We start from the raw sequence: 21,797 nt of genomic DNA, 5'->3' as shown, positions 1-21,797 counted from the left end.
TAGTTTTCACCAGCAGGAATGAACATAGATTAATTCATTCAATAGATATTTATTGTATATATCCCAAGGGCTGGCTAGTCACTAAGGATACAGGGGGAAAGAAGACACATTTTACCTTGATGGAAGTTACAACATGGGGAGCAGATTATAGGGAGATCTTACAGAGTCTAGTGAGTCAGGAAAGGCCTTCCTCAGAAAAGTAAGATTTCTGCATAGCAGTCAGTGAAGAGAGGAATAACAGGAAAAAAATGTGTTTCAGGCAGAGGAAACAAAAAGTGCATCATTCCTGCGAAGAACTGGAAAAGGTACAACAAAGTGTAGAGCGTGAGAGGAAGAATGCCTTGAAAAAAGCTCAAGAGGTAGGCAAGAGTCAGCTCATGCAATAGCATGCAGTCATACATTTGGGTATTTTTTCCTACAGCAAATGGAAACCTTTAATAAGATTTTAAGGGCACATAATCACTTTGTTGTCTTCTTATCACACATGCACACAAAAAATAAAGAGGGTGGGAGGGAACTTTTGGAGGTAATAGATATTGGTGGCATTGATTGTGGTGATGGTTTCACTAGTATAGCCTTATCTCCAAGGACTCACCAAGTTGTGTATGCTAAATAAGTACAGCTTTTTATATCTCAATAATACCTCAGTAAAGTGGTTTAAAAAAACATGTAATCAGATCTGTGTTTTTAATTTAAAAGATTGTTCTTTTAAAAAAACATACTGGCAAGAGAGGAAAGCAGAATTTGATATAAAGAATCCAATACTGAGGCAAAGAACCAGTGAGAGTTACTGATGACTAGGATGGTGAGGGAAGGAAGTTAAGAATGGCTTTCTTGGGCTTCCCTGGTGGTGCAGTGGTTGAGAGTCCGCCTGCCGATACAGGGGACACGGGTTCGTGCCCCGGTCCGGGAAGATCCCACATGCCGCGGAGCGGCTGGGCCCGTGAGCCATGGCCGCTGAGCCTGCGCGTCCGGAGCCTGTGCTCCACAGCGGGAGAGGCCACAACAGTGAGAGGCCCGCGTACCGCAAAAAAAAAAAAAAAAAAAAAAAAAGGCTTTCTTACCTTTAATACCTGGTGGTATGCGGTGCTGTTTCCTGAAGTAAAGAGAACACAAGGACCAGCAGGTTTTTGGACACAGAAAGATATGTTCTTTTTTAACATGTTGAAATTGAAACGCCCAGGGAGACTTCCAAATGGAAATATCTATTGCATTGTTGGGTTTAGAAGCCGGTAGCTCCAAAGAAGCGTGTGGAAGTAAATTAGTGAGTTTGCCCAGAGAATAGATAGAGAAAGTGGCTCAGGAAGAAATCATGAGAAACACCATCAGGTAAGGAAGGATGAATCTCTCTCCTCTCTCTCTCTCTCTCTCTCTCTCTCTCTCTCTCTCTCTCTCTCTCTCTCTCTCTCTCTCTCTCTCACACACACACACACACAGGCTGGAGAATTCCACATTGGTTTTTTTTAAAAAAAATGTTTCTGGTGTTTACTATCATATTGGTTTTATACGCATTATAAAACACTGGCTCGGGCTTCCCTGGTGGCGCAGAGGTTGAGAGTCCGCCTGCCGATGCAGAGGACACGGGTTCGTGCCCCGGTCCGGGAAGATCCCACATGCCGCGGAGTGACTGGGCCCGTGAACGATGGCCGCTGAGCCTGCGCGTCCAGAGCCTGTGCTCCACAATGGGAGAGGCCACAACAGTGAGAGGCCCACATACCACAAAAAAAAAAAAAACACTGGCTCAAATTCGAGTCTGTAATAAGCAGCTTTGTTACCCATTTATCAACATTCACTTTTAGTACAGCAACAATACATAGCTATCGAATAATTCAGCAGCTGAATTAATGGCATACCAGCAATAAAGTAAAAAGGCAGACCAAAGGAACACTATGAAGCACTACTCTGTGACTCTGTAATGATGGACTGTATTTGTGCAATGCTAGGAAAAGAGGAGCAGCTAAGCAATTAGGAGAGCATTAATCACCTCAACCTGTCTCCAGATCTTTATATTCTAGATCCTTTCCTGTACTTTCTGTGCAACCATGGTATGTTTTACTTAACCTACCCTTCATTTCCTGGTCTATAAAAATAATAATAGTGGTACCTACTGTAATAGGTTGTTGTGAAGATTCATTTAACCAATACAATGCTTTTTATTGTTGATCACACATATTCTCGGTGGTTTTTTTGGTTGTAGCTCATAGTATACTCTGCCAAGATAATGATTACCAGCTTGGGTTTTGGCCCCAAATATCCCTCCACCTTCCACATAAAGGAATTGAGGGGAAGTACATTGAAATAAGGACATTTGCCCTTCAACTTAGGTCTAAGCTAGGGGCAAGTCAAGCTGTTGTTTCTGAACCTTTTATCCCTCGGGCCACCCTTTGGGATCTTGGCCTTCAAGATCTCACATAACACAAAGGAGGCAGCAAAAACGTAGAAAAACAATTTCTCCCTGTGGCACCCACTCAGTGCTCTCTTACTCCTGAATTTCATCCTGGTGGCCTTCCAGTCCTCAAAGTTTACATCGCCTCCTGTCTAGTCTGTGTCTCTTATTAGCACATGGGCTAGGGAATGGAGTACTGAGCACAACTGTAGAGATTCAACCTTAAACAGAAGACATCTGGAAACTGAATTACTTCCACCAGTTCAGTCCTATTTATCCTTTTCCTCTTCTCAATAAGAGCACTTCCTACCGTGGCCCAGTTTTAAACCTGGAACTCCATTTTACTCATGACCCAAAGAATTTGCTTCAAAAAAATACAGCAGTGGGGAAAGTGGAAAGGAATATGGATAATCTATATAATTACATATAATCCTATATGTAATAGATTATATACAATTGATTACATAATCTATAGGAATGATTGGCTTTGAGTTCATAATTGTTGAAGCTGGAAAGACACATGGTGGTCATTATTCTATTTTTGTATATGTTAAAAAATTTTTCCCCAAAGAGCTAGGGGAAGCAGAGAGAGGAAGAGAAGTTGTGAAATCAACTATAAACCTACGAGGTGGACCTTTAAGGTTTTTTAATATACTCAAGTCCTCTCTATTCTCAGTCTCTTCCTCCCCCACCAGCTTTACTCGATTCCATACCCTCCTGACTGCCTGTGTTCCTTTTCTGCCATGAGGAGGGCAACTACATGAGGTGCTATTTCAAGGAGGTAAATAGGAAATTCCCTTAGCCCACGCAACCTGTTTTTCTTGAAGGCAAGGAATAGCCTGGACAATGTTAAATGCCTGCCAGAGACATCAAAGCGCAAAGGAACCTCAGCTTGCCTAGAGAGCTCTGTTGCCTCCTCGCAGATAACAGAGACCCAAAGCTGAAGCACAAAATGGAAAGAAATTGCTTCATTTTTATAAATGACATTGGCAAGGACTGAGACTGAAAAACTGTCTAGGTGAACTAAACTTCATTTGGTGAATGCTTAACAAGAACATGTATGTAGAAATGTGAGGGAAATACAGGTACTTCCTGCCCTTGAGGTTATAACCTAAATCTGGAATTGAACTCTATAAAATAGAGTATATACATCAAATAAGTGATACTGACAATATATGTAACTCTAAAGTGGTGTAAGTCACACAAGACTTAACCAGGGTCCTAAATAAATTTGGCTTAGAGAGAATATTGGAGAACTCAGCTTTAGCAAAGAGTGATTGGAATAAAGGAGGAGCATGTGGGATTCAGAAACACTAAAGTTCTAGCTCTTATTATATGGCTTTTAAGAAATGGCTTGGACTTCCCTGGTGGCGCAGACGTTAAGAATCCACCTGTCAATGCAGGGGACACGAGTTTGAGCCCTGGTCCGGGAAGATTCCACATGCCACGGAGCAACTAACTCCGTACGCCACAACTACGGAGCCCGCGTGCTACAACTACTGAAGCCCGGGTGACTAGAGCCCATGCTCCGCAACGAGAAGACACTGCAATAAGCCTGCACACCGCAACGAAGAGCAGCCCCTGCTCGCTGCAACTAGAGAAAGCCCGGGCACAGCAACGAAGACTCAACACAGCCAAAAATTAATTTTTTTAAAAAATCCTTAAAAAAGAAAAAGGCTTATGTGGCTTGAATAGGTTTTCAAATTGTCAAGCAAATAGAGCCCTAGTAATAAGATGCAAGGACCACGTATTAGTATCTATCACTACCATAACTTAAGAATTTCAAAATCAAAGTCTCAGTGATTTATGTTCTAAGGATAGTTGTTTGATCTGTATCTGAAGTGCATTAATCATTGATAGCTTTTACAAATACTTATAGTAACTTAGGTAAATATCCTACCACCTCAGGAAAAAAAGGCTTTACCCACCACACCCTTCCACCATTACCCTTAACTCTTCTAATAACAAAACAGAATGCAAACATTGAGATTAAACAGGCAAGTTTTATTATCAAATGTAACAATTCTACAAAAACTCAGTAGTATTGTAGTATTACTGCCTATCTTAAAGTCTTTCAGAGCTTTGGGCAGACAGCATCTTAAGGTAGCCAAGTATAAAGAACTATTTTTCTGATCTTAAGTGCCAGTTATCACCAATTTTCACACAAAATGGTTTCTCTTTTTATTTCTCCTACTGCAGTTAAAGGGCCATTGCTGGTCAGTGAAGAGGGAATGTTTGGCTCTCCATTCAAGGTGTTAAAGTAATGCAAAGTAAATAAAAATAGCAGCCACATAAACCTGCATGGCATTGCATCCAAGCTAAGGACAATATGAGTAAATTAAAGAAACGTGCACTCAATTAATCAAATCCCGTTTCCTCTTTGGAGTTACACGAGGCAGCAGTACTATCTAGCTAGTGTCTAATATTGCACTTCTGGAGCATAAACACAGCTAAACACATAGTGCTAAACACTGACAGCATCAGTACCTGTTCTCACCATATCAGTGTTTACCTCTCAGTCTAGCATGCTGACTATAACCCTATGCTTTTAAAAGTTTTAATTATTTGACAGTTAAGGCATTAGAGAAAAAGTTTTAAGGCTATCTTAATATATACAAGCATTCACTTTAGTTAGTATATTGCTTTCTAGAATACACTGTTCAAATATCTCATTTTGTGATATTAAAAACTATGGAATTCCTTATTAAAGTCCAAACCATCAATAATGGGAATAGTACAATATAAAATAATACATACGAAGCCATAATATTCAATTACAATTCAAACTAGAAATTACTAACTACACGTAGCTGCTTCATTTTTGGTTTTACATTTTGGCCCCTAGTTCATTCTTATTTACAATTGATACCTACTGAGAAAAAATCCAACTTTTGAACTATGTATGTTTTGTGGTGGGTGTACCATTTCATCTCACTTCTTCCAAGGTGTTTTAAAAATAGTTTCGGTGGCTTTTAACTGTAAGACACTGTGATGGCCAAGAGACTGGGAAAATATTAGTTTTATTTCTTTTTGTAAGTTTGTGACTTCATTCCAGGACCTTATTCTTGAGTTACTTAGGAAGAGCACGTGATTGTGCGGAAGATGGGGAGAAAAGAGTGGGAACACACAAAAATGAAGCTTTCATAACAGAGTTCCTGATGGAGATAGTAGACACTAGTGGAGTATTTTTTTCCCCCCAAGACTTAAAACTTAGGAAACACCTATGATGCCACGTTAGCTGGTAGTAATGGAGACACCCGATTTCAAATTCGCATTTTAAATGCCTATTTGCAATCAGCAAGGAGCCAAGCATGCTGCTTGCAATAAGAATTTGGCTTCACTGGCTCAAATTTTTCACTCCATCAAAAGATAGGGCACAGGCCCACTGTCCAATCATGTTTGCTGAAAATACTGCAGCCTGAGTGTAGACAAACTTCTCCTGAAGTTGCTAGAAGTTGTCTTATGTCTGAAGGATTCAGGATCACCATACATCTTTCAAACACTGAAAAAAATGAACAAAGGAAAAATTATAGTCTCTAAATTTTACAATTCTTAGTAGCCATAAAAAAAGAGATTCTGAATTCTAAACGGTCTGAAAAAGCCTTTAGGTAGTCCAAATTTTTATTTTACACAGACAGAATTGAGATTTACCCAGCAAATTCTCAGAGAATACAGTGCTGACAAGTGAAATTTATGTGATAATTGGCATTTCCACAATACCCTACCCTTTGTATTACCATGCATGGGATGACGTGTGTGTTTTCACCTCCCCACTTAATTCTTCTGTGAAGAGACTATTCTCCTCATTTCTTATTCTGGGTTCCCAAGTTATCAGAACATTTTACTGATACTAGAGGTTTAATACCATTTTAAAAATAAATTAAACCATTAAGACAAAAATTTTAAATTAAATTCTAGTATAAGAAATTTTTAAAAATTTCAAGAATATTTGTATCAGTAAGAAGCACTGAAAGGGGACTTCCCTGGCGGTCCAGTCAATAGGATTCCTCACTTCCAATGCAGGGGGTGCATTGGAAGTGAGGAATGCTCAGATCCCTGATCTGAGCACTAAGTTCCCACATGCCGTGTGGGGCGGCCAAAAAAAAAAAAAAAGAAGCACTGAGGAATGACACTGACACTGTAGCAAACATGAGCTCTATGTGTCAGTGACTAATCGATAAAAGCCACCTTTATGTGGATTATTTCATCCTTACAACCACCTTATTATATTACCATGTTATCCCCACTTTACAGATGGGGAAACTGAGGCACAGAGCAATTAAGCCAATAATTGGAAGATCTAGAATTTGAATGTAAATTAGTTCCACTGTGCTATTTTTCTTATACACCACACAAAATCTTTAAAATGAAAACTGTAACTAGGCATGTGTATACTTTGACATGTAAATGAGAAACAGAAATGAAGATAGAAATAAAGATAGCTGTTCAGAGTTCAGCCTTATTCACATGGCCAGTTTGTAACTGTGGTTAAGACTAGATTTGCTTTTAGAACAGATTCCAAAATTGGTAGAGATTTAGATTCAGGTACTTTAAGAACAGAGAAACATTTGTTAGAACTCGCTTTTAAAATGTGGTTTACAAAGTGACCATAGTTAACATTTAGCTTTAAACATTATGCATTGAAACCTCCTCCTTGGTACAGACAAGAAAATCTCTATCAATGACCCAACAACATTATTGTCCATTAACTATTTTGTCCTTCTTTTGGCAATAGCAACAGATTTTCCTTAAATGACTGCCCCTCACCCAATCTCAAGGCCATAAAGAGGCAACTTTACTGCTGAGCCCAACAAGTGACTCAGATATAGCCAATAAGAGCCCTGCATATCCTTGGCCACAGTGGTTTCAGAGATGGACTTAAAGTGGGGCCAGTGACACTGAATTCCTGGCTTCCTCTGGACTTGCAATGGAAGGGTGGGAAGGCAAGAGTTGCTGGGGGTACGTCATGGAGAGAGTTTGGTTGAGAGTGAGCCCTTGGATCTAGCCAAGTCAGTCAACTGTGGACCTGTCTGTTATCAGAGTCAATGAATTCTACCTTCCTCCTTCTCAGCCCATACTATTAGTATTCTAGTAGGAAACCATTGTAGATGCTGAAAATTATACCTTCATATTTTGTCAAAATGTGGAAGAGTTCAGAAGAAATTAAAAGTTTAACCTTCTCAGACCTGCCTTTTAATCCCAGTGGTATCCAATGGAATTTTAGCATTTAGCAAAGAGCACATTCCTAGCTGCCAGCAAAAAATAGAAGATCTCAGACAAATAAGGAGAAAATGTTTCCTATTCCCCTTTAGCTGCAGGAAAGCAAACACTATTATGCAAAGACAATTTTGAAGCTACAACTGCAAGTATCCACAAATCAGTCTTTCCTTTCTAGTAAGGTCTGTGTTAAAACATACAATGTTGTATTTTGCATTAAACTGTCATTAAAAATACTATGTACCAAGAATTCTTTTAAGATATCTGGATTTCACCAACTGGTGTTATGCCCTATGGAATGAACCTAAACCCCTTAAAAAAAAAGCTTGCAATTCTGATTAGTTGTAATATTTTATTTCCTCCCAGTAATTCTGACATCTCTTTTCTGAAAGTATAATTCATAGGTGAGATTTTGTAAGGACAGAAGAACAGCTTCTTCTTCCTTATATTAAAGATAAAATAAAACCCATAACTCAGATTCTTTAATCAAAGAAAGCCTGTTTGTCATTTAAATCAATAGAATCAGCATTTATCTGTTGTTCTTGCCCATTTTTATAATACTAGTTGGAGGAGGAAGACAGAAGTTTTGTCTAATTTTGAAAGCTACATTTTTTATCCAAAAGATACCTGAGGGACTTCCCTGGTGGTCCAGGGGCTAAGACTCCATGCTCCCAATGCAGGGAGACCAGGTTCAATCCCTGATTAGGGAACTAGATCCCACATGCCGCAACTAAGAGTTTGCATGTCGCAACTAAAGATCCCACATGCTGCAACAAAGACCCTGGGTGCCCAAGACCCGGGTGCAGCTAGCTAGCTAGCTAAATAAATAAATAATTAATTAATTAAAAAACAAAACAAAACTGAAATCTCTAAAATCAAGCAAACAAAAACAAACAAAAGATACCTTGAATTTTTGGGCCAAAAACTAAAATATTGATCCAAAAAAAAAAAAAACAAAAAATGATTTTTCAATCCACAAAGTAATCTAAACTATACACTTAAGAGACCAAGTATAAAAAACACTCTTCAAATGAGTTACATGGAGATTTTTTGTTTTGTTTTGTTTTGTTTGCATAAAATTTAGCTGTTGTGAGAATACCAGGCTTAATATATTGCAAGAATCTCCAAAAATACCTAGTATACAGACAAAAGTTTTCACAAAAAAGCAAAGAAAACTATAAGCACCTTATCTTGACTTCCCAGCTTTCAGAACTATAAGTAAATATTTGTTGTTTATAAGCCACCCAAGTCCATCGAATTGCGTTAGGACAGCCTGAATGGATGAAGCCATTTACCAAATGATCAAATTGATACCACCAGGGAGGTCATGTGGGTATAGTACAACAGATATTACGTATCATGAGATCTCATGAGAGGGGCTCTTCACCTCTATGTATTCTTTCCTAACACCCATTACCCCAGCCTAATCACAAGAAAAACATTAAACAAATTCAAACTAAAGGACAGCCCATAAGACTTCAAAAGCAGCATAACTCAGAATTGTCAAGGTCTAGAAAATAAGCAAAGACTGAGAAACTAACACAGGCCAGAGGACACTAAGGAGACAGGCCAACTAAATGTGAAATCCTAGACTGGATCCTGGAATAGAAAAAGGACATTAATGGAAATACTGGTGAAATCTGAAAAATGTCTGAAATGTAGATAGTAGTCAAAAACATTGCCTGTGTAATGATTATTGTGATCACAGCAACAAAATAGTTATTTGTATACATAAAGAACTTTAGTTTGTATAACTTTATACTTATTAATCCACCTAATTCTCACCCCCCAAAAATGTTACATATGTAGAAGAGATTTTTTCCCAATTTTTACAGAGAAGGGAAATGTCACCTCTAAAGAATTATCATCTCCATATGTATGCAAAATATAGTTGTAAATATAGTTAAGAAGCACTTGTTGACAGATTTAAATTTATGAGCTGACCTTGCCCCTTTGAAATCCTAGGAGTATGAGACTTGGAACTCACAGTGAAAGTGGGGGGTACCAGAACGCTGGCCATCTGAGAAGGCATTCTTTCCAGCCCGCCATCACAATCTCCTTCTTTGGAGGGAAACTTGGGCATCTTTAATAGACTGTGAGCTGTCCTTGGGGGTCTTTTATGACCAAAAAAAGAGGCATATCTACAGTAGTTCTTGGGGCAGTCAACAAATATTGGCTGGTTTGAGAGGACTAGGCTACATGAGAAGACAGATAGTGTGACTTTTTTCTTTTATTGATTGACTGATTGATTGATTGACTGATGGCTGTGTTGGGTCTTCTAGATTTAGTTTAAAAGAGAAGAAAGACATGCAACAAAAACCTCACAGTCATTTTGGAATGGAGCATATTTAAAAGTATACCCAGATGAAGCTTAAAACCATTATGCTAAGTGAAATAAGCCAGTTATGAAAGGACAAATATTGTGTTATACCATTTATAAGGTACCTAGAATAGTCAAATGCATAGAAACAGAAAAGAGAATAATGGTTCCCAAGGTGCTGGGGAAAGAGGGAAAGGAGATTGTTTAATGTATTTAGAGTTTCAGTATGAGAAGGTGAAAAAGTTGACGGTGGTAATGTTTGCAAAACAATGTGAATGTACTTAATGCCACTGAACTATACACTTAAAAATGATTAAAATGGTATTATATTATGTATTACTTTACCACAACATTAAAAAAAATGAAACTAGGAAAAAAAAGTGTAACCAACTCGATAGAATTATCATATGACTCAGTGATTCTACTCCTAGATATATACCCAAAATAATTTAAAATACTCAAATATTTGTACATAATTGTCCATATCAGCACTATTTACAATATCCAGAAGGTAGAAATAGCCCACATGCCCATCAAAAGATAAATGAAAGAAACAAAATGTGGTATAGCCATACAATGGAATATTATTCAGTCACAAAAAGGAGTGAAGTACCGATACACACTACAACGTGGATAAACCTCAAAAACGTGAAATGAAGCAGATTGGTTGCCTGGGTCTCTGGGGAGGGGAAATTGGGAGCTACTGCTTAATGGGTATAGGATTTTCTTTCAGAGTTGATAAAAATCACTTAATTGTATACTTTAAAATGATTTATTTTATGTTATGCGATTCTTACCTCAATTAAAAAGAAAAACAAAAGAAAGAAAGCATACCCAACCTGTATTCCACAGGATATGAATAAATTTCCAAATGGAAAAGTCTTTCCATATATGTTGCTTAGATACTACCTACTTAGATGACAACCTTAATTCCAGTCTCCATTCCTTCTAAGATTTCTGACATTCTTACATCACATGAAGGGAAGATGGCAACTGCCACCTGACTTCTAAAAAGCACTTTGAGATTCTTGACCTCTATTTGTTTGGCCCTTTATAATTTAACTTTCACATCATAGAGCCTTACCTTCTTTTCTGAGGATGGTCTAACTGCTGGGGCCCTTAAATACAAACCCATTCTTTGGATAGAGTCCTGGCCTGGTCATTTGTGTGTACAAGTCCATCCTCGGTTGCATACTAAAATGCAAGTTAAAACAAACAGGATCAAAAGATGGACAAATTGTCACTATGGATGGTTAGTATTTCAACTGAATAGATCTACCAACTGAATTATAGGACATTTAGACCATAGGAAACAAGTTAACACTGATACAAGCCATATATGTAACTGCTAATCCCAAGTCGTCATTTCTTACTTAACTCGTCTAAATACCATAAAAATCCCTACTAGGAGGGAAGTTAGATTGAACACGTGGATAGAAAAAGAACATCGTACTGCAACGCCACCAGACACTTCAGATCTTGATAATAGTACAGTTTCCATCACACCACAAGTATGACTAGATATCAAATATTTGAGCACCAACTATTTTCAAGGTATTCTACAATAAGCCCAATATCTCTATATAACTTGGTGAACTTTAAATAGCATTAGATATATTTGTAATATCAAACTAATTCTCTCAGCAGTGCAGCAAGTAAAAAGCAGTGAGAGGCCCAAGGAGATAATGAATAAAGCCAGTACTTCGAGGAGAAACAAAAACTAGCACTACTGAAAACGCAAAGCCATTGACGGTAGAGGTTAATGCAAAGAGCAAGTGAAAAAGTTAAAGGACTTATATAAGGATACCTAACAGCCCATTTCAGAATAAGAGGCCCATCAAGTAAAATACAGACACAGATTTATTTCCATGACCAGAATGACATCCTCATCACCAAATATTTTTACAGTTGTCTTTTTGCCTTCGTAAATTCAATCCTCATTCTATTAATCTCATTTATCAAAATGGGCCTAACTCGGGTACTTTTACAAGAATGCAGATTTGATAGCAGAACCCATGTCCTGCATCTTGCTTTAGCATCAGAATTCTTCCCTTTTTGTAAATCCTTGCCCTCTCCAACTTTACAGCCTCCTCGACCCCAAATGAAGTATGGAAAAATTAAGTTGGAGTAGTTTTATAGAAAGAATTTGCTGAGGATAGAGGAAACATACATCCAAAAATTAAAAATAACATTTATAAAGATGACATATGCCATTTTATATATAATATATATTTTTTATATATAATAACATATGCCATTTCATATATTATATATATATATTTTTAAAAGACAGAAACAGAAACCATTAAGAGATTTCATTCATTCAACCAATTATTACCAAGGATTTGCTTAATTACATAAGTAAATTATATAATTATGTAGGATGAATCATAAATAACCAACAGTCAAATGAAAACTTCCCATGAAATCAGCAACAGCAATAAATGCACCATAGGTAAAGACAGACACAGATTACACTTGAGAACAATTTTTTTTAAAAGCCATCCATTGATTTTTGTCTTGTGACAAAGCCATATCTAAAAGAATCTAGACTCTCATGGTTAGCGGCTATTACTAAAATAACTGAGAACAGGCAAAAATAAATAAGAAGGCAAGGAAGGACTCTTAAACGCAGTAGAAAATATCAGCTTTTATGTAAGCGTGATATGAAATCAGGTTATACACAAAAGATTTTGAAAGTATGCATTGTGACTACCTTAAAGCTCAAACTACTGAAGAATAATATGATATACTGAATTAGATAATTCAGGTTCCTATGTAATCCTACTTTATTGATCCAGTTCATAAATTCCAAGCACTTCAGAAATGAAGGCAAATGCCTTGAGACAAAATAATTTCACAGAATCTTTGTGCTTCTGATTATACTAGGTCTGCTCCAACCTTCAATGATTCCCTAGAAGCTACTAGAAGATAAAATAACTTCAGGGACTTCCCTGGCCATCTGGTGGTTAACACTTCCAATGCAGGGTGTACGGGTTTGATCCCTGGTCGGGGAGCTAAGTTCCCACATGGCTCGCAGACGAAAAAGCAAAACATAAAACAGAAGCAATATTGTAACAAATTCAATAAAGACTTTAAAAATGGTCCACATCAAAAAAATCTTTTAAAGAAGTAAATAAAATTTTTAAATAAAATAACTTCAGTCTGTAGCAGTTTATCTTGATTTTGAAGCATGTCAACCTTTTAGCCATAAATCTAGAAATAGCTGCTATTACGTGTTTGTGGTATAATAAATACCCACAAAAGCCAGCCATGGCACTCTTCATAGTAAGAGCAACTTTGCTTACTCTCATAATCAATATATGTGTATGACCACTTAATTCTATTCAGTGTGAATGTAATAAAAGTTAATTAGTCAAAACAAAAGAAATTAATTCAACTGACTACTAAAACCTGAAACTTTGCTTATACTTTCTAGAACTGGAAAACCATGGGAGAAAATACAAAACTCAAATGTATTCCCCATGAGATTAAATAATCTTTTCAATAGCCTTCAGTAAAATTCTCTACTCTTTTCATAATCTAGTGAATCAGATACGAAGTTCGGAAAGTAACATTTTTATTCCAACAGGCAGCATCATTGTTTAGGGAAGAAGTAAAGTATCTACTGATCTCTGAAAAATAGCTTACTTCTGGAAAGAATGTGCCAAGCCAAGCAGTAACAAAAGATAACTTTTGTCCACCTTCATTCAGTCTTCACTATCAGACACAGCTTTTCTTCATTTGTCAAAAAATATTCCATCATGGTAACTTGGTAGGTTCGGGGCATCCCCACTGACATCATTTTAGCTGAGCTCCACAATCCTCCATGATTCATGGATACCAAGAGCTTGTAAACCTGTTCTAAGAGTGAAATGGCACCTGCAGGCACAGCCCTTATCATGCTGTACTGTAAATGCTCAAGGGCTATTTTAGGATTTGATGATTAGGCCTACAAGTGCTTCTGAATTCTGAAGACTCAAGCACAACTCAGCTCCAGGAGGAAAGACCATTTTTGCTTTTAGTGCAATTAAAAGGCTGCAAGATACTGATTTTCAGACGTTGCAGGAAAGGAAGGAGTTCGGGTTCTAACCATGTGATTTAAGGAAGGAAAGGTGTCCGCTCAGGTGAGATGACAATGAGAAGATTTTGCTTGCTGTTAAGGAGCTCTTACCAAGCTGTTCTTAAGTCAAAGAACAGCTGATGGACACAGACAGTCACAGAAAAACTGACAAGAGTAAATATCAGTTTCACAAGAATTAATAGATCATAAAAGACTCACTGAATATCTTATAGCTCATTTTAAGGAGTTACCATCTAAAGATTCACTGAGTCACCCTCATTTTTCCAGATTAGGCAGAGAGGCCTCGGACTACTTTTTAAATACTCCAATTCCACATCTGAGGAAAATTCCTTCTTAGCCAATCTTACTATAGATGGAAACACCCACATCACTGTGTGCCCTAAAGAGCTTTCTCAAAGCAGCCCAATTGGAAAAAAAAAAAAGCATCAATAGATTAAGCTGAAGTAATTAAAACAGCATGGAAAAGCCCCAATCCTATTAAAGGGATGAGTTTGAAGTTAGCACTCAACTAGTCCCCCTGACTTTGACTCTGGTTCTTCATAAAGAAAATCTATTTATTAACACGTACACACAAGTTTCAGAGAATTTGCTTCTTTCCTGGCTGCATTCTTTAGGCACATCAACTTAAGTAATAAGGGCACTGAGTATTTTTCTTCTTCAAGGTACTGACCTGGTAACCTTGGAAGAAGTTAAGAATTTCCTTAACTCCAGTATTGTAGGCCAGGCCCTGCATTCTGACCACCGTGCCAGGCTGTGGAGGGACACCGCTAAGATTAGCAGCTGTAGGGAAGTAGCCAAGACTATTGGGCGAACCTGGGGGGCTAAAGGGAGAGAAAGCACAGTGAACCAATAGAAATAGACAATGTCTAATATTTACTCTAAAAACATTAGTTACTTCAGGAAACAGACTTTCTCAAGGTGATCTTTCTTAGAATTCTTAGAGTTATCTCTCCCAAGACAAGTACAGCATAGCTATTCTGTCCCACAGCTCCACAAAAGCCGAAAGTTGAAAGATAGAAGGGTTAATGCAGAGTTAAATACAGGGTTTCCCCAAAGATCCAGTTCTGTCTGAGAGTCCTAAATGAAGGAAGGAGAGAAGGAAACTTCTGCAGCCACTCAACCACAAAGCACCGCTTCCAAAGCCGAGCTCATTGATGATTAACTGGCTAGTTATCAGGAATACTAAGGCATGAAAAGGCATGAACGCAAAGGAATAATAGAAACCATAGCCACAGAGACCAAAAAGTATACAAAAGGATTGCTCCAAAGAATAGACTGTTTTACTCCTATACACAAATGTACAACACAGTAAGTAGAGCATAATACGACAGCAGAGTACTATAGCACCCATGAGTTATTGTTTCCAACCTGACTGAAAAAAAAATGTGTGGGGGGTGGAAAGGAACAAGTAAATTGCAAGGGATGCATAACAAACTACATCAACCACCATTAACACGAGGGGAAATTGATGATGGTCCTCTTTGTGTATGGGGGCAATTACCTCCAAGGAACAAAAGCCACATGAATACCTAATCATTCTTCTTCTTTTTTTAAAAAAATGTTTATTTATTTATTTGGCCACACTGGGTCTTAGTTGTGGCACTCAGGATCTTCGTTGCCACGTGCAGGATCTTTAGTTGTGGTAGGCGGGACCTAGTTCCCTGACCAGGGATCGAACCCGGGCCCCCTGCATTGGGAGCACAGACTCTTGCGGGCCTCTCACTATTGTGGTCTCTCCCGTTGCGGAGCACAGGCTCCGGACGCACAGGCTCAGCGGCCATGGCTCACGGGCCCAGCTGCTCCGCGGCACGTGGGATCTTCCCGGACCGGGACACGAACCCGTGTCCCCTGCATCGGCAGGCGGACTCTCAACCACTGCGCCACCAGGGAAGCCCGGGAGCACAGAGTCTTAACCACTGGACCACTAGGGAAATCCCCCTAAGCACTCTTTATGTGGTAACTCAACTAATTACTGTATTATGAAATTAGTTTCACCCTGTCCCTTACCCAATCTGTTTGCCACCACAGTTAGTTGCTAGATATCCATATTTAAAAATATGGGCTTCCCTGGTGGCGCAGTGGTTGAGAGTCCGCCTGCCGATGCAGGGGGACACAGGTTCGTGCCCCTGTCCGGGAAGATCCCACGTGCTGCGGAGCAGCTGGGCCCGTGAGCCATGGCCGGTGAGCCTGTGCTCCACAACAGGAGAGGCCACAACAGTGAGAGACCCGCATACCGCAAAAAAAAAAAAAATATATACACACACACACACACACACACACACACACACACACACACACAGGGAAAAAAAATTTTTTAAGTAGTCATTAGCTTAAAGAGCAATAAAAACTCACAGCTTTAGATTATTAACTCTTATAAATCATTCTAAGTAAGTAATTATCCCATTTCAAAGACAAGTAAACACATAATGGAAGGGACTAAAAATCTTTGAGATTATCTATCCTACATAATCCTAACTGATGGGTTAATAAGAATGATACCAGATGGTGAATCCAGTCCCAGACTCCATTTTATGCAAATTTTTTTTTTTTTTTTTTTTTGCGGTACGCGGGCCTCTGTTGTGGCCTCTCCCGTTGCGGAGCACAGGCTTCAGACGCGCAGGCCCAGCGACCATGGCTCACGGGCCCAGCCGCTCCGCAGCATGTGGGATCTTCCCGGACCGGGACACGAACACGTGTCCCCTGCATCGGCAGGCGGACTCTCAACCACTGCGCCACCAGGGAGGCCGCTCAGACTCCATTTTAGTAGCACAGTAACCTTGAGCAAGTCACTTAATGTCTCTGAATTCCAATTTTATCATTTGTTAAATGGGGATTACACTTCCTAGTTTCACATAATTGTTCTTCAGCTTCAATGATTTAACATATCAAATTACTCCACAAACCATAAAATACAGTAATTTCTTGTTCTATTATTATTCTCACTCTTGCTATTTCCATAATCATTCTTCCATTTCATTTCTAAAATATGGGAGCCTGAAAAAATATTACTTGACATCAAGCTGCCCATAACTTAAGTCTCTAAAACAGTGATTCTCAACTTGTCTGCATAGTAGAGTCACTTAGCGAGATTTTTACAACTCTCCGAGGAGAGTCTCTTTAGAGATCAAGAGTCAATCTGTGTGTAACTGTCAGAGCAAAGAGAGGGAATGCTGAACTTTAGGCCTGAGAAGGACTTTAGCCATCATTTAGCCACACCTCCTCATGTTTACAGAGATGGAAATGGAAACTAAGAGTTAAATAATTTCCCAAAGGTCACACAACCAGTTAGCTCTTCACAAAACTGAAGGACTACCCAGATTTCTCAACTTCTAGTTCAGTATCTCCCTATACAAGCACCATTCATTCAAAGACCATATTTGCTTATGTCAAATGCCTGATAGATACTAACACTAATACTCAAAGACTATCAAGACTTCTGTGTATTTTGCTGAGTTACTCAGACTTTCCACACTGGATATGAAAATCAGATCATTTCCATAGTATACAACTTACTTCTATGACTCTGACCTGGCATATTCTATGCCTCTGGTTAAAGATCTCTTATAAATTAAATCTATGTATCTCGTATTGGGTTGGCCAAAGAGTTCACTTGGTTTTTTCCGTAAGATGGCCCTAGTAGCACTTAGTTGTCTTAACTTCATTTGAAACAATTTTGTTAGATTGCATTGTGACAGCTGTCATATCAGCATGCATAAAAAAAAAAAACTTATCAAAATTGGTGATTTTTGTGTAGCTATTTTAATATTGAAGATGGGAGAAAAAAAGCAACATTTCCGGCATATTACGCTTTCTTATTTCAAGAAAGGTAAAACGCAACTGAAATGCAAAAAACCATTTGTGCAGTGTACGGAGAAGGTGCTGTGACTGATCAAACGTGTCAAAAGTGGTTTGTGAAGTTTCGTGCTGGAGATTTCGAGCTGGGTGATACTCCAAGGTCGGGTAAGACCAGTTGAAGTTGATAGTGATCAAATCGAGACATTAATGGAGAAAAATCAATGTTACACCACGCAGGAGACAGCCGACATACTCAAAATATCCAAATCAACTGCTGAAAATCATTTGCACCAGCTTGTTTATGTTAATTGCTTTAATGTTTGGGTTCCACATTAAGTTAAGCGATAAAAACTTTCTTGACCATATTTGTGCATGCAATTCTCTACTGAAACGTTCCTTTTTTTTTTTTTTGCGGTATGCAGGCCTCTCACTGTTGTGGCCTCTCCCGTTGCGGAGCACAGGCTCCGGACGCGCAGGCTCAGCGGCCATGGCTCACCGGCCCAGCCGCTCCGCGGCATGTGGGATCTTCCCGGACCGGGGCACGAACCCGTGTCCCCTGCATCGGCAGGCAGACTCTCAGCCACTGCGCCACCAGGGAAGCCCGAAAACGTTCCATTTTTAAAACAAATTTGTGACAGGTGATAAAAAGTGGATACTGTACAATAATGTGGAATGGAAGCGATCGTGGGGCAACCACACCAAAGGCCAGTCTTCAACCAAAGAAGGTGATGTGTGTATATGGTGGGATTGGAAGGGAGTCCTCTATTATGAGCTCCTTCTGGAAGACCAAATGATTAATTCCAATAAGTACTGCTCCCAATTAGACCAACTGAAAGCAGCACCCAACGAAAAGTGTCCGGAATTAGTCAACAGAAAATGCATAATTTTTCATCAGGATAACACAAGACCGCATGTTTCTTTGATGACCAGGCAAAAATTGTTACAGCTTGGCTGGAAGGCTCTGATTCATCTGCTGTATTCACCAGACACTGTACCTTCAGATTTCCATTTATTTCGGTCTTTACAAAACTCTCTTAATGGAAAGAATTTCAATTCCCTGGAAGACTGTAAAAGGCACCCGGAACAGTTCTTTGCTCAAAAAGATAAAAACTTTTGGGAAGATGGAATTATGAAGTTGCCTGAAAAATGGCAGAAGGTAGTGGAACAAAATGGTGAATACGTTGTTCAATAAAGGTCTTGGTGAAAATGAAAAATATGTCTTTTATTTTCACTTAAAAACCAAAGGAACTTTTTGGCCAACCCAATACCTTCAAAATACAACCAAGATAAAATAAAAGTTATCTAACTAGAAATTTAAGGCTATAAATGACAATTATGTTCAGCACCTGTAGGGTAGCACCTATTCCAATGAAGCCAAAACACAATACAATTGGGATTCACATCTTTATTCTTTGCACTAGCATTATCTGCTGTAGACAACATATCTTAAGAAAAATTAAATAATCTGTATCTACCTGACAGGGCATGAGAATAAGAATTTTCTTTCAACCTAAATTCCAGGTCTTTCAGATTATTGAAATAAAAAACAGCAAGAAATAAAGTAACTTATGGAGTAAAAATGGTAGTATAGAGAGAAGGCAAACTTATACGTAGAAAATCGAATACAGTTTGCTGAATTATTACTAGAATAAGCCAGTTTGGCAAGGTTAAAAGATATAAGATCAATGCATAAAATAAATTAACTACATTTTTATACACTACAATGAACAATCCAAAATGGAAATTAGGAAATCAATTCCATTCACAATAGCATCAAAAAGAACAAAATATTTAGGAAAAAAATTTGACAAAGGAAGAGCAAGACTTGTACACTAAAAACTATGAAACACTGTTAGAAAATAAAAGATCTAAATAAATGGAAAGACAGCCCATGTTCATAAACAGAAGATTTAATTTTGTTAGAATGGCAATACTATCTCTAAATTGTACAGATTTGATGCAATAGCTATCAAAATTCCAACTGGCTTTTTTGCAGAAAATGACAAACTGAAGCTAAAACATATATGGAAATACAAATGACCCAGAATAGCCAAACTTTCTTAAAAAAGAACGAAGTAGGAAGACTTACATTTCCTAAATGCAAAACTTACTCTAAAGCTACAGTAGTCAAGATGGTGTGGTACTCCCATAAGGGTAGGCAATGATCAATAGAATAGAATTTGAGAGGTGAGAAATAAACCCTTACATTTATGGTCAATTGATTTTTTTTTTTTTTGGCCACGCTGCACAGCCCATGTGATCCCAGTTCCCCGACCAGGGATCAAACTCAGGCCCATGGCAGTGAAAACGTGGTGTCCCAATCACTGGACAGCCAGGGAATTCCCTGGTCAATTGATTTCTGATGAGGGTTCCAGGATAATTTGATGAGGAAAGAAGTCTTTTCAGTAAATGTTGCTGGAACAATGAAATATCCACATGCAAAAGGATGAATTTAGACCTCTACCTCACTCCATATAAAAAATTAATTCAAAATGATAATATACCTAAGTGTAAGAGCTAACACTACACAACTCTTAAAAGAATATGTAGTGGGCTTCCCTGGTGGCGCAGTGGTTGAGAGTCCGCCTGCCGATGCGGGGGACACGGGTTCGTGCCCCGGTCTGGGAAAATCCCACGTGCCACGAAGCGGCTAGGCCCGTGACCCATGGCCGCTGAGCCTGTGCGTCTGGAGCCTGTGCTCCGCAACAGGAGAGGCCACAACAGTGAGAGGCCCGCGTACCACAAAAAAATAAAAAAATAAAAAAAAAGAATATGCAGTAATACATTTTCATGACCTTGCATTATATCTGACAACAAAAGTATAAGTGAGAAAAGAAGAAATAGATAAGCTGGACTGCATCAAAACTTAAAACTTTTGTGCTTTAAAGGACTCCATCAAGAAAATGAAAAGACAACCCACAGACGGGGAGAAAATATTTGTAAGTCATATAAGCTCTCCTACCTAGAATATATACAGAAATGTTACAACTAAAAAACAGTAAGAAAAATAACTCAATTTAAAAATGTGCAGGGACTTCCCTGGTGGTCCAGTGGCTAAAACTCTGCTCTCCCAATGCAGGGGGTCCAGGTTCAATCCCTGGTCAGGGAACTAGATCCCACATGCTGCAACTAAGAGTTCACATGTCAGACTTCCCTGGTGGTGCCGTGGTTAAGGATCCGCCTGCCAATGCAGGGGACACGGGTTTGAGCGCTGGTCCGGGAAGATCCCACATGCCGCGGAGCAACTAAGCCCGTGCATCATAACTACTGAGCCTGCGCTCTAAAGCCCGCGAGCCACAACTACTGGGCCTGCGTGCCACAACTACTGAAGCCCGTGCGCCTACAGCCTGTGCTCTGCAAAAAGAGAAACCACCGCAATGAGAAGCCTGCGCTCCCCAACAAAGAGTGGCCCCCGCTCGCTACAACTAGAGAAAGCCCGCATGTAGCAATGAAGACCCAATGCCACCAAAAAAAAAAAGCCAGTCACAGAAGACCACATATGGTATGATTCCATTTATATGAAATAGCTGAACAAGCAAATCCATAGAAACAGAAAATAGATAGATAGTTATTTAGGGATGGGGGAGGGGCAAGTAAAGTGGGTAGAAAGGAAGTGAATGGGAGTTTCTACTAATGGACACCAGGTTTCCTTTGGGGGTAATGGGTTACTCTAAAATTAGATTGTTACATTATCTAAAAATTAGTTTACACAATTGTTCTAAAATTAGCTGCGCAATTCTGTAAATACACTAAAAACCACTGAATTGTATACTTAAAATAGGTTAATTTTATGATATGTAAACTACCTTAATAAAGCTGTTTTTAGGACTTCCCTGGTGGTGCAGTGGTTAGGAATCCTCCTGTCAATGCAGAGGACATGGGTTCGAGCCCTGGTCCAGGAAGATCCCACATGCTGCGGAGCAACTAAGCCCATGCACCACAACTACTGATCCTGTGCTCTACAGCCCAGGAGCTACAGCTACTGAGCCCACACA

The 21,797-nt window shown here is 38.9% G+C and overlaps 1 protein-coding gene across 4 annotated transcripts in view; it reads right to left on the bottom strand.

The window, feature by feature from the left end:
• Positions 1-5,752: 5,752 nt before the first annotated feature.
• Positions 5,753-21,797, bottom strand: part of ESRP1 (epithelial splicing regulatory protein 1) — a 55,685-nt gene continuing 39,640 nt past the window's right edge. For 3 of the 4 annotated variants that reach the window (XM_030862899.3, XM_030862900.3, XM_060287211.2), the window contains exons 14-15: positions 14,678-14,828; positions 11,026-11,117 (exon numbers count right to left, since the gene is read on the bottom strand). In XM_030862899.3, coding sequence (XP_030718759.1) covers positions 11,043-11,117; positions 14,678-14,828 — 226 coding nt within the window. In that variant the 3' untranslated portion in view covers positions 11,026-11,042. Of the gene's footprint in view, positions 5,889-11,025; positions 11,118-14,677; positions 14,829-21,797 lie in introns of those variants that run through there. The other variant, XM_030862902.3, reaches the window with a different exon arrangement.

This window comes from Globicephala melas, chromosome 17 (genome assembly GCF_963455315.2).
Source record: "Globicephala melas chromosome 17, mGloMel1.2, whole genome shotgun sequence".
NCBI classification, from domain to species: domain Eukaryota; kingdom Metazoa; phylum Chordata; class Mammalia; order Artiodactyla; family Delphinidae; genus Globicephala; species Globicephala melas.
Note: the sequence above shows the minus strand (reverse complement) of the source record. Positions and strands in the feature narration are given on the sequence as shown.